At 34.7% G+C, this 13,590-nt stretch overlaps 2 protein-coding genes across 2 annotated transcripts; both read right to left on the minus strand.

The window, feature by feature from the left end:
- Positions 1-221: 221 nt before the first annotated feature.
- On the minus strand, positions 222-6,441 carry LOC148158721 (uncharacterized). Its single transcript, XM_088006740.1, has 14 exons — positions 6,240-6,441; positions 6,012-6,159; positions 5,251-5,928; positions 4,582-4,688; positions 3,588-3,676; positions 3,401-3,503; positions 3,205-3,321; positions 2,967-3,118; positions 2,287-2,344; positions 2,075-2,203; positions 1,560-1,655; positions 881-969; positions 762-792; positions 222-522 (listed from the first exon to the last, which is right to left on the minus strand). The coding sequence occupies exons 1-14, from the start codon at positions 6,378-6,380 to the stop codon at positions 250-252; spliced, it is 2,211 nt and encodes a 736-aa protein (XP_087862866.1). The 5' UTR covers positions 6,381-6,441; the 3' UTR covers positions 222-249.
- A 1,001-nt stretch (positions 6,442-7,442) lies between these two features.
- On the minus strand, positions 7,443-10,523 carry LOC148158722 (uncharacterized). The gene is made up of 2 exons (XM_088006741.1): positions 10,517-10,523; positions 7,443-8,539 (listed from the first exon to the last, which is right to left on the minus strand). Exons 1-2 carry the CDS (start codon positions 10,521-10,523, stop codon positions 7,443-7,445), a joined length of 1,104 nt encoding a protein of 367 aa, XP_087862867.1.
- Positions 10,524-13,590: the final 3,067 nt, after the last annotated feature.

Genomic DNA, 13,590 nt, shown 5'->3' on the forward strand with positions numbered 1-13,590 from the left:
TAGTTAATAGGACTTTTTACTTAATCAAAATGACATTCAACCCTTGCCCATGTTTATATCGCAGAACAGTGGCTGACATAGTGCAACAGGAAGCCAAATGTTGCAACTGGATAATAGTAATAATAATCAGAGTCTGTAAGCTATGGTAATTATTATGTCTTCCTCCTTACCTTTATGTCATATGTAAATAGGCTACAGCAATGAAAACAATAACCAAAAAAATCTTTGCAATGTTTTTATTTTAAATGTTTACTGAAATCTAGCAAAAACCTTCAGTCCTTTTTTGTCACAAATTTCTGAGCTGAACTTCTCATGGTCTTCTTTTTTTTCAAACACAAAAGTGAATGGCTCCACTGGACAATTTTCATCAGTTTCTCCATCCCAGTTCTTGAGGTCATGGAGAGCTTCCTCTGTCTGTTGAACATCATAATCCAGAACAGCAGGAAGTGTGAGCTGTCCCAAAAAATTCTCATTCTGGCACCATTGGGCTGCTGTCTTGCTGTCCCTCATGATTGTACTGTCCTGCACAAAATAATATAGATTTGTGTGATTATTATCTTTATACCGTTACCTTTAAATAGTAGATATTGGCCATTTAACCTAGATTTAAATATTTTAAGTTTTACCTCATATAAGCTAAATAATTGAAAGATTATTGTGTGCTTTTGTCATTTAGCCACATTTTCAAAACCACATACATTGAAATACTTATTGAACATAATCATTTGTTTTTAATATCAAGTGACTGTTGAATTTTTTACCTTTTCTGGTGTTTTGTCTTTCACTTTATCTCTAGAAAAAAATAATAAATAAGAAATGAGTAGGTAATGAATTCTTTCATACCCTTGGTCTACTATATCTACACATAAATGTTCTTTACCCTGAATCTTTCCGGACCGTTTTCTGAAGAACAACCTCTGCTTGGTACCGGCAAAGACTCATGGTCTTTTGCAGCCACTGGATCACAACCTAGAAAAATAAATTTTCAGAACAGTTATTGTAAAATTACTAATTTCATTTTATTATCTGGTCAAGTTAATTTAAAATTAGAAATAATTTTATTTATAATACATGTATTATAAATCCAAGTATGTATAATGCTGGTATTTATACAAGAATCATAGATATAAAAATCGTAAATGAATCTGAACTGATTCAGATTCTGTTTGATTCTGACTCAGTTGTTCATAATCGAAGTACTGATTCGAGTAGTTGTTGGTGCTGCGTCCCCACTGGCGATGGGTGAACAGGTTGTTCAGTTAGTTTGGGTGGTTTGACACAGTGGATTGTGAACAGGAAGTACATTTTTGAAAATGTAAGAAATGTTGCAATATTGGTCAAAAATCGAATGGAATCTACTGGACTATAAAGTGTGAAAACACACCAAAACTAATATAAAAGACAATGAGTACTGTATTATGCTGTGTTTAAATCAACAATAGTAGAAATTGTGATTTACATTCAAGACCAACTTCATAAATTTTTGCTAAGTAGATAAGTAATACATTTATTTTAAACACATGACTTTAATGATGTGTTCACATCCTTTTTTAGCTAACCTCTGGCAGAATCACTTCTGTGATCATGTGTTGGTCAGCAGTTTCATTGCCAGGAACGCAAAAGATGTCTTCAAGTCGCATGATGAGGATGTCTGTCTGTAACAAGAAGGGATGCTGTTAGATCAGTCTGTTAGTTTTATGTTTATTGTAAGAACACACTCCAGATTTGGTATTTTACAATTTTGTATACAGCCTACACGTAACAATTGACTTTCAGTGATAGATATCAAAGTAAGTCATTACTTTGTATTGTATTTTCATATATAATTTTAGATTTCTTCTTTTTTTAACCAAAATATTGTTCAAAGTTAAAAAAAAAATAAAGTATGAGTATGAAGAGAAATCTGTGTAATGTCAAACTGTACAGACTTTGAAATTGCACAGCTTGATATCCACTTTTCCTTTGAGTATTCTGTCATTACTTTACTAATACTGTAAAATGGTAAAGGTAAGCCATTGATTTTTATATTGATAGAATTTTTTGGATTATATTGCCTAAACCAGCTAATACATACCATCACATCATTAAATATGGTGTCATGGTCACTGTAGAATTTGCGGAGGAGTAGATCAAATCCTTTGTGTTTCCACATATACATCCTGTTTGACAGAATATCCCCGGTCTGCAATTTCTTTTCCATAACCTGCAAAATTTCATATGTAAGAAAAAAAATTTTTATTTAATTAGTTAAAAGTTAAATATCCTTTACATAATGCAAGATAATACCTTGATCTCTGAATCTGTAAGAATGTCTTCAGCTGTAGTAGACTGCAGAATCTTGTCACTGTTTAAGAGAAATCAATATTAGCATAACTTTGCAGGTGATGATACAACCCAGAAGTAAATGTATGGATTTTTCTTATCAATTCCATTATTCTTCAAACCTAAGCTTAAGTCCTTGATATTCATGTAATCCTTTAATTTTATGAAATCAATTTTAACATAAAGTTAGTAATTTAGCTTTCATTTTAGAAAATTGCATGGTCTGCACTGTTAAATTGCTTAAGCTGGTTAAATATAAAGTGCATCATAACACATTCAGTCCTTCAAGCTATAATTCAAAATTAAGAGAAGTTTGATTCAATTACAACCACTGTTTTTACATGAGATAAGTAATTCTTACATATCAGGGTTTGCACTGCATCCACAAAAGAAGTCCCCCTCATTCCAGTCTTCTGGCAAACCAGCACACTGAAAATGCAACCAGTTTTTACAGGTTGTGCATTGTACCCAACGGTACTTCTTAATGTGTCCGTGGAAAAGTCTGAGAAGAAATAAAAACATAGCAAAAGTACATATTAAATTAAGATTTTTAAAAATAACTTAAATATATCATTTCCTAATCACAACACTTCACATTTTGCAGAGTTGAATGTACTGTAAGACTGAATTCGTGCAACACATACGATGTTTTCCCTGTTGCTCGCTGAAACAAACATGTCCTGATCTTCCAGGCCAAACAATGCATACTTGAATCCGTGTCTCTCTGCTCTGTTTCTTGAAGTTTACTTTCCTTTTTTTCCATTACAATGGCTTCTTTTAAAGTTGGTGGGAAATCCTATTTGGCAAAGACAAATGTTGCTTCACAACTTATTTCTTGAAGTAATGTGGATTACAGTGCAATGGCTGAAAAAAAAACCTCACCTTTGGATCAACATTTTTCAACATTTCACTGGCATGATGTAGACGAAGAGTCCGGCATTGACTAAGTGTCAGAGGCTCTGCACTGACCTTGTGACGTTGAACTTCATTTTCAACAGCCTAACAACAACAAAAAACATTTATTTAAACCACAAAAAGAAAATTGTTATGGAAGTATTGCATAAGCAATGCAACTCACTGAACACACAAAAACTCCACAATTGATAGAATCCTGTTGCTTCCACTGTGGAGGAAATGTTACTGTCCAACCTTGAAGACCACCAGAAGATCTGAAGACATTCCTGAAAAAACAAAGCTAGCATTTTAGGTAACCAATATCTTCTCATGAATGTACAAATAAGTTTTGTGCATCAGTCGTCCTGTACCTGAGTAAAGCCATGTCGTCATCACTTATGTTTTTGTAAAGTGATAGGGAGTCATATATCCGGATCTCTTTGCAGCTGAAGTCAAAGACCTACAGGACAAGCATGTTTTCATTCATAAATTTCAAAATTTTAGATAATTTCTGCAAAATTATCTTAATACTTCCACTTTTTAAAGTTTTTGTTTTGCTTTGTTTAAATACTCTTTGTATGTATAAAGTTGTGAAAACTACCTAAAACACTTTGTGATAGCTCACCCAGAGAATGAAATGATTCCCAGTCTCAGGAGAAGAATGACCCACAATCCTCGGAAGGTATATTTTTCCACATTGCTTTAAGGTAACAAAAAAGAAAAGTCATTTACATAAAATACTGTCAATTGAATAAATTAATAGATTTAATAATTAATACATTTTTATTATTTCATTAATTGTATTTTAATAAAGTAGTACTTACTGGTATCTGCTTCACAATCTGATCTCGGACAGTTCCATCTTTGGTCCACTCACGGTGCCATAAAATGAAGTCATATGTACCCAGGGAAGTACACTGCAAAATTATAGCACATATCTTTAACAATGCCAACTTATTTTTTCATTTACGAAATGACTTTTAAATTCACCGTATTGTCTTGGGCCGCCAGTTGTGCTACTCGGTAGTTGACAGCCTACAATTAAGAGATATAATAATAGCAATAGCTCTGTAAGAGCAATGTAGACACAGGAATAGTTAATTAAACAAAAACATGTAAACAATACTTACATCATCTGTCAACCATGGCATAACCAATGAAGATTCTTCTAATAAATCTGAGGTGCACACACTGGTAATGTCTTTGATTGACACGGGAAATCGTCTCCTGGCAAGTGCTAGGACTTCATTTTCATCCCGTCGCCCAGACAGCAAAGTCTTCAGTTTCACCTTTCCGCATGTGTTATGAATAAAATAATCATTATTTTAAAAAAACAACAGAATAAATATATAGCTTTGTCATTACCTTGCTGTTATCATCAAGAATGTATTGCTGTGCCACAAAGGAGGACATTACATTGCTGTCAGCCTTGATGTTTAGTTTCTGCTCAGGAGCTAAGGTTTTCATCACATCTATAAAGACAAATGGAAAAAATTAAATATTCATAACACTGTACTTCTATTTGTCAAGTCTTTATCATTTGTACAATTTATGGAAAATATCCAGTAGTCAGATACTGTGCTTAAAGATATGCAAACAGCAGTCACTGACTTTTTGTGTTTAAAGTAAGAAGCCGATATTGAAGTGACAAAGACTCTGATTTAGCAGCTATGTTGAGAATTGAAAGATGTTGAGTTACAGGGCAGGAAGAGAGAAATAGGGGTATAGGAAAAAAATTAAAGATGGGAACAATCTTTCTGTGTTAGGGAAACCTTAAGGAAATCAAAGATATGTTGTCTTTACATGACAATGCCTGAAATACAAAGTCAACATGCAAATAAAAGGCATTGAAACCAAAGCAAAACAGAAATACAATGAAAGTATTAAAGCAGAAAATATTGAATCAATTGGTGCCTACTCAAATACATCACACTTATGTTTCATGTTTATAGTCATTGACATAATTCAACGTCCCTGCTACTGAAAAAATTTCTACTTTATTATCACTGCCATTAGTATACTCATCTTTCTTACCAGAAGACTTTAGTCCCAGCATCCCGTTAAGTCCAACGTCCAGCTGGGCATTGCACATTGCCTCCATGTCTTTTTGAAAGTTTCTGTTGAGCTTGTCATTGTGCAGATCAATTAAGACCCTCACAGTCTGCTTGAAATGATGTTCATTCATTTGGCACAGTGAATACCTTACAGAAGCAAGTTCTCGGTTGAACTGTTCAGCGACAGATGAGTTAACTTCTTTCCTAAGATCATGGCAAATATTCAGGCTTCTGAGCTTCTCCTCTGGTCTTTTTTGATTTTTTTGATGAAATCTATCATACAGAGAATATCTCTCACATGTCCCTGTTAATGGATGTTGTCGTGCAAATTGGTTGATCCCGTCGTCTGTATGCATTGGCAAAGGACATCTCAATTTTTTGACCCACTCCATGTTAATCTGTAATTCCTTTTGCTCTGCTTTTTTGATGTTTTCAACCGTTGGGGCACAAAGTCGGCCATCATGAGGTTGGAAGTACAGCTGTTTGGTGCGGTTGTTGGTGTGTCTTGCGACCTGGCCAGCTACATCTGAAATGTAGCATGTAGGGAGGTTTTTAAAGCTCAACAAACCGTCTGCATGATCTCTGGCAGACTCCATCCAGAACAGGAAGTTGACGTAATAAACGACACCATGCATACATGAGAGGTGAAGGACACCACCTTCAAATAGAAAAAAAATAAGTAATAAATACAATGTGCATCACAATACTAACAAAAATGGAAAGTAAAAACCAAATACTCACCACCAGCTTTCTGCATCTTCAGGAAAAGTTTTGGATAGACATCTTTAAAACATAGCAGTTCCTGGAGCCTATTAATGAGCTCTGCTATTGTCCCCTCAGATGACACACCCAGAGAAAGGCAAGCATCTTGAAGATCCTTCTTGGAATGCTGGCAATTTGAGAGATACGTTTTCATTAATAGAACATAAAATTGTGAGTACTGTGCTGAAAGTGAAACACATAATGCACCTTTTTTGATTCGATGAGTTCCAAAATTATGTCTTCGTTTATCTCTCTCGTTGTATGTGTGGTGTTGTCCTGTTTTTTTTTCAATGCCTTTTTCATTTCGGTTTTTGGAAGAACGTTTCCAACTCGGGTGTGCTGTCCCATCCAGGGTGCCAAAGTCGAGTGTTGAGTTGATGTGCTGAATGGATTCGCAACTGTTGTTCCTTTAATGAAAGTATGAATCATGACATAATTATTTAACTTCGGTAACATGGCTTGACTTAAAATATAGTCTTTCATTAATATGACTTCTCTTTACTGCAGTTCTACACAGCAAATAAATAAATACCTGAAATGAGGGCATCTGCGATTATTGATTTGTCTAAATCGGACCACGCCTTAACAATATCAACTTCAAGTTCCTTGTCAGAAATGTCATCAGGATTAGGTCTTTTAAATGTGCCAACTGCAAAACAACAAGACAGTCATAATGCATGGATATATAACAATTAATCAACATACAAAAACTGAAATTAAAATTTAAGTTTATTTCTAAAAAATAATTCCCAGGCCATACATAATTTCAAAACACAAAATCATAACTTTATCCAAATACTAACATTTTTAAAATGTATGTTTGTCTTGTTAATGTACATGTATAACAAAAGTCTTACGTGGTATGTCAAAAGCCAGTTTCCAGTTTGCATCCGCTATTATTACCGGTGGGTGGTGTCCGCACTGATAACACGAGAAATCAAATTTAAAATTTGTCAGAGAAAGAAAGTGATGGAATGCCTTTCGAACAGTTTGATGATGGTATCTGTTGTCATTAAAGAAGGATAATGTCTCCAACATCCGTCCGCTTGTTGACTTGTTCTGTGAGTAAACACATATTTACAGACATAATAAGAAATTTTAGTTTTTACAAATGAAAAACTAAAAAAAAAAAATTATTGATGTTTGGCTTTAATTTTCCTCACCGCCAGGCCTGAAAGCAGAAGCTCACATAAAGGAAGCGTAAGAAGGACATTGTTGCTGAAATTGTGAAAACCTGAAGTATAGTCTTGGAATCTCACAATGTTCCCACAAACTGGGCATTCTTTTTCGGCAACTGAGATACCTATAGATTAAATTATAACTTGCATTAGTTTATAGTAAATACACAACACAGCTGCCTGAAAATGCATACATTTGTAGTAACATAATGTCACTTAAACAAAATATGGCTTATATATCCAGAACAATGCAGAGGAACACTTTATACTCACCTTTTTTGACATAACTAATGCCATAAACCGTGGCTTGTGAGGTGACTATCTTGGATGGACTAAGCTCTGGAGGGGTAGGTCCTGGACAGTATGGACAGGTGCTTTCAGAAGGCAAAAAGCATGGTCGTGGCACTTCCTCACATGTTCTTAATTTTATTGGTAAGTCCTGTAGGCAAGGGATACGCTTATGCGTATATATGTAGAGAGTCATTGAACATATTTTTTGTGTGGTCATTTTTTGCTCTGCAGAATATATGGTACTGTCTAGCATGTGAGTTTCTAAGTCTTCTATATCCTCAATCTGCACATCAGACTGCATCATCACAGTGTTTTGTGACTCCTGGTAAATCCACCACATTGCCATCATTCTGTGAATGCAACGATGGGATTTTCCACTTCCCTTGCATTGGCAGTTCCATTTTCCAGCCAATGAATCAAAAACAACTCTTGTTCTTCCAAATTGACACCAGCTGTCAGTTTCATTTGTGAAGATGGAAAAAAAATACCAACGTTGAGGGACTTTGTTCTCTCCAAAAATCACAGGGAACACACTGTCTACATTGATGTTCTTAGCTGCCAGATCCAGGTTTTCACATTTTGCAGCCCATTCTGATGACATCAAGCCTTTGCTAAGCATGTCCTGCAGTGAGTCTGACTTTAGTACTGCTGGTTTGACATACTGCTTGGCATGCTTTGTTCTTTCAAGGTGAACACATTCTTTCCCTGGATTACCAGACGACCATGCTATCTGCATGAATTTGCGGCATTGCTCCAACTCGCAGTCAATCGTTGGTGGGTTTGTCGACTTCATGACGTGAATAGGAAAAACAGGACTGTGGTCATGTTTTGGAGTCACATATAGTCCGTGTACAAAGTCAACACACGTCATCGGTGTCTTTTCTATATAATGCACATCCCTAATGTGCCTTGTTAAATTTCGGTATGTGCTTAACATAGATGTACAATGTGGACAGGCAAACTCTTCTGTTTTGGACTCCATGTTATCCTTGCCACCTGCGGTCTTCCTTTTTTTTCTATTTGAAGTGACAAGACTTTCTAAAAGAGAAAAACATGAACAGTAATGAATTACTCTTGAAAAGGTACCAACAGTTACTAGAAAGAAGAAACAAAAACTGTATTTTCAGTAACACTTCATTTGAAGGGGTGAGCATAAGACTGACAAGATGTTATGTCAAATATGACATAACACCTGTCATGACAATAAAGGAGTCTTTATGAATGTTTTTGACAGTTGTCATGAAGTGTCATTTGGTAAATAATGACACTTTTAATGCCAAATTTCTATAAAAGTTTCATTAAAAGTCAATTAAAACTGCAAATTTAAAATGATTTTTAAAATTATGATAATTTAATGGCAAGTTGGCATTTTTAATGGATTTTCAATAAAACTTTTTGAGGAAATTGACATTAAAAGTGTCATTACTTACCAAATGACACTTCATGACAACTGTCATAAACATTCATAAAGAGTTCTTCATGGTCATGACAGTGTTGTCATGTTTTTGATAGTGTCATGTAAGTCTCATGACATGACACTATCAACCTTTTTCATATTTTTAATATGAAAAGGGTTGTTAATAAATTTGAAACTGCTGTTTCGAACCTGTAAAGACAAATAATCAATAGGATACTTTTACCTCTTTTGTAAGGTTTACTATTCTGATTAATTAATGACTTATCTATGTTGTTGTGCTTGATGGGATAAATGGGTTTCATATATAGAAAATTGGTTGAGTCTTTATCGGGTAGGTAAGGAGAACTAACTCTAGATTACAAAACAGCACAATGAAAATCCAATTATAAAATAGGAACCTATGAATGAAAAAAAATCATTTAATAAAAGAGAAATATTTTTTGGTGGTTCCTTTCCCTTATGGATGTGTAATTGTAAAGAAATGGATACATTTTCTTTTTAGTTTTCCATAATCACAGATTTTTCCAAATAAATATGCATATATTTGTAATTCTTTATACAATGATTTTTTATTGTTACATCTCTATCAAATTTTTTGAATTGTTATTGTTTTATTATATATTATGCTAATGAAGAAGGTGTTGTCTTAATTAAATCTGTGCCCATTTGTTGGCTAGCATTACACTCTACTTGGCTTTAAGACAAGTTATGTGATAAATAATGTGTCATTGTGAATAGTACAGGCATCCTCAAAGCTTATATATTTTTGGTGCAGCTTTCATAATCCACATTAAAAGCATGATGTGGAAAGACATATTTTTAAAATGAGGTGTTGAAAAAAAACATTAATAAATTACCTTTTCTTTTTTTGGATGTGGTACCTGCAAGACAGAAATTTTAAATAAAACTTAAAAAGTCATACACTCATACAACCAGATAAATATTTTCAGCGCATTGCATACAAATGTCTTGGGAATACTTATTGTAATGCTTAATCATACTGTTTCACATGAAGATAAGAATTTGTCTGAATCAAAACTACAAACCATGTATGCGATCCAAATGCTTTATGAAGTTATGAGATCTTGAGAAAACAGAACATTTGCACATTGGGCAGTGGTAGTGACTCCTGCTTGTTTCTGTGCCATCCTTACAAAAGCAGGCAACCACAAATTTTTCTTAAAAAAAAAATATACAGATATTATAAGGCATTGCATAATACAAATAAAAGAAATTTCATCATCAATAGACCTTAGATATAAATTAATTCTATCATACCTTGACTGTTGTTAATATAATAAATTGCCTCTTTGAGATGCCGTGATATGAGATGAGCAGCATTTCCAATTTCTTTTTTCTCACAAAACATACACTGTGAGGCTGCACTGGCCAAAAAAGAGTCCTTATCAGAAAAACAATGGGAAGCTGTGATAAAAAACACAGAAAGATCAACATAAAACATGAAATTATAAGAAAAAATAAATGTGGTTTAATAATAACACTTAATGTAGTGTCATTATAGGTTATGAGTGTTACAGTTCTATTTCTGCAAATAAGAATAATTTCATTCCATACAAATATTATATAGTACATCTTACCGTACATGTTCACAAATTTGTTGTAAGCAGTCAAAGACTTAATAATCTATCCATGTAAAAAAAAAAATAAGAAAGGACAACGGAAAAGAAATGGTTTCAGTAGGTTGCATATTCAGCCATGACAATATAATAATTAGAGTAATAAAAATGTTACAGTACACTTAAAACGCAAATCCACATGCAGAAGCACATGCGAATTAATTGATAATCACATAAATAAATATCTGTGGGCAAAATAATGTATGTACATAAATTCACTTTATGTGCGGTCTAACACTCCCAATGCTATTTCCCAGGACAGGCGCAATTACACTAAGAGCGTAATGGCAACGCTCGGAGTTAGCTGTCGATGCGATGGCTTATAACCCTAAGCAAAGTCAACCACAAAAAATATTAATTTTATTGTAACCCCGATTAAAATAGTGTTAACTGTAACGCTATAATACGCTGGTCATAAATATATCAAGAAGGTATTTTTTTTAGCAACGATGTTTAAAAAAAATGGGGGGGAAAAAATCCCATGTGGTTGCAGGAAACGCTAGCGTAGCCTATGACTGTCGCAGATTGTAGTGTGTCATTCATGTATCATATGTTTTTGAAATCATCAAAAGCGTTGCAAAAGAAAATGAAAGACTTACCTTTGTATCAGTGCGTTCTCAAACGTTCGATCACTACTAAAAGCAGAGTCGTAATAACGTGGTCGTCATTAGGCTTTACGTAAATTTCTTGCACCCTCGGGTTGCCAGATAGGGCTTTGGCCAAGATGGAAAAACGTAGTAGTTGTGTAAAACGTATATTGTAGAAATTAATAAAGTTTGAAAAATAAATTAAAGCTTAATGATCATAATTTCTCATGGAGGAATAATAAGTTATTTGATCTTGATGTAGTAAATTCACACGTTGACTAAACATGAATTTTACAGCAGACTTCAAATTGCTGTTTAAAGTATTTACATACAATGGAAAATAAATATTGACAAATATTTTACTATGCATATACTTTGTGACATAAACTTGAAAAAATGTTGAAACATATCTGCCAAATAAAATAATATGTAAACAGCACAATTTTCTTTGAAAAAATCATTTGCATCTTAAGTATAAACTAAAGTAATTTTTATTTCCAAAAATATGTAACATTCTTGTTCTTAATGCTGTTTAAGATTCACACATTGTCAAATTTTTTGAGGTGTAAATAATTTGTGTTTTGACTTATCAATATTCAATATTGGTGTAAAAAAATTGAAGTTGTTTTAACTTGAAAGTGAAAATCCTCCTGCTGCCTTGAAAATGCTGTTGAAATGCATTTTTTAGCTCAGATTTTAGTCATTCTCTCATCTTTGAATAAGAAAACTTTGAAGACAATGAACCGAACCAGAAAAAAACACAGAGAAGCAACCTTCATTTATGCCACACAAATCTGTAATAAACTTGACAAATAATGAAAAATAGCGGGGATTAAATGTAATAAATAAAAACAAGTAATAACTATTTAAAAATGATTAACTGGCATTTTTGGAAAATTATGATAACATGTTTCTTTTTTTAAAAAATGCATTATCTTAACAAAAAACACTGAAAGTTATAGTGGCTGCCTGGTCTATTAGATAATAGACCAGGCAGCCACTATAACTTATGACATCCTGTGCACTGTCATGGAACCAGGCTGAACATAATGTCACTCTGGAATTGTCAATATCTCATGTTGCCACTGTCAGAAATGTTAACTAATAAGTCAATATTAGTGAACTTACCCGGTTTAATAATCAATAGCATTATATTAAGGTCATTGTATGAAAATAATTATAATCCGGAACTGACAGGAGCTTGTCAGCACTGACATACCATGGCAACCGAGTGTCAGTTGTAGTGGTAGGTACCTACTGGTAGCTATTATCACCTGTTGCAGAAGAGGTCCCATCTGAAAGCGCAGGAGTTGTCTTTCTCTGTTTAAGTCTGAACACCGGCTGTATATTTAAATATGTATGAGAATTATGTTGTAATTAAGATATATTTTATTTCTATTTGTTTGATCTAAAGTTATTCATATGCTACATTCTGTCTGAAACAGATAGAGAATGAGGTTAGCAGCCTGTGGCACCCACGGCCACCTTACTTGTGTCACCTTACCCAGTGGTAAGGTGGCACAAGTGGCACCTTACCCAGAAGCCCGTGGCACAAGTGACAGCTTATGGCAACTGTCAACATGTTTTCACTGAGGCTGTTTATTGGAAACTGAAATTTGAGACTGTATAAAAAATAGACCAGGGCATATTTGCTTTTTTTAAGGGAACAGAATACTTAACAAGAAATGCAATACTTTGTGCCAGATCCACCATTATTTTCATTAATTATAAATTCATTCATATTAATTCTGACACAGAAGCTGTCACCAAAGAATATTATATTTCTATTCTATTGTTTTCCCCACTAAGCATATTTAAATATGCTGAAGTATGTATAATACAATTAAAAATACTTTAAAAATACAACTGTTTATAAATATGGCTGCATGTATAAGGTTTCCAGTAACAAAACAGCGTGTTATGAAAGATTAAATGTTCAAATACGTCATTGTGCCTGTTAAACATATAACGCTGAGTGGAGCGGTCGAACGCTATAAGATGGCCGCCCTAAATCTCGTGAGCAAAAATAGGCGAGAGGGGTCCGTGAGGCGTGGGAGGTGCCAGTATGAGGTCGTGGCAACCCTTGGAAGGTGCCGAAGTCAGCCGAAGTCAGCCGAACGCAGTGGCAACACTGACAGCTAGACCCGAAAACAGTGACACTAATGGCAGGTGTCAGAGGAAGTGCCAGTAAGAGGTGCCGAGGTCAGCCGAAGTCAGCCGAAGTCACCCGAACACAGTGGCAACTCTGGCAGCTAGTCCCGAAAGCAGTGGCACTTGTGGCAGGTGTCAGCGGAAGTGCCAGTAAGAGGTGCCGAGGTCAGCCGAAGTCAGCCGAACGCAGCGGCAGCACTGGCAGCTAATCCCGAACGCAGTGGCACTTGTGGCAGGTGTCAGACCTGCCACCGGAAGTGCCAGTACGAGGTGCCGAGGTCAGCCGAAGTCAGCCGA

The sequence above is a fragment of the Poecilia mexicana genome, unplaced genomic scaffold (genome assembly GCF_051168715.1).
Source record: "Poecilia mexicana isolate PSO_F unplaced genomic scaffold, ASM5116871v1 scaffold_6, whole genome shotgun sequence".
NCBI classification, from domain to species: Eukaryota; Metazoa; Chordata; class Actinopteri; order Cyprinodontiformes; family Poeciliidae; genus Poecilia; species Poecilia mexicana.

Excerpts from the sequence above, each read along its gene's own strand:
- LOC148158721 (XM_088006740.1), bottom strand. The coding sequence starts at position 6,380 with ATGGGACAGCACACCCGAGTTGGAAACGTTCTTCCAAAAACCGAAATG. Across the intron at positions 3,677-4,581 it reads TTCTTGATGATAACAGCAAG|GTCTTTGACTTCAGCTGCAA; the intron begins GTAATGACAAAG and ends CTTGTCCTGTAG. Across the intron at positions 2,204-2,286 it reads TTACAGATTCAGAGATCAAG|GTTATGGAAAAGAAATTGCA; the intron begins GTATTATCTTGC and ends GAAATTTTGCAG.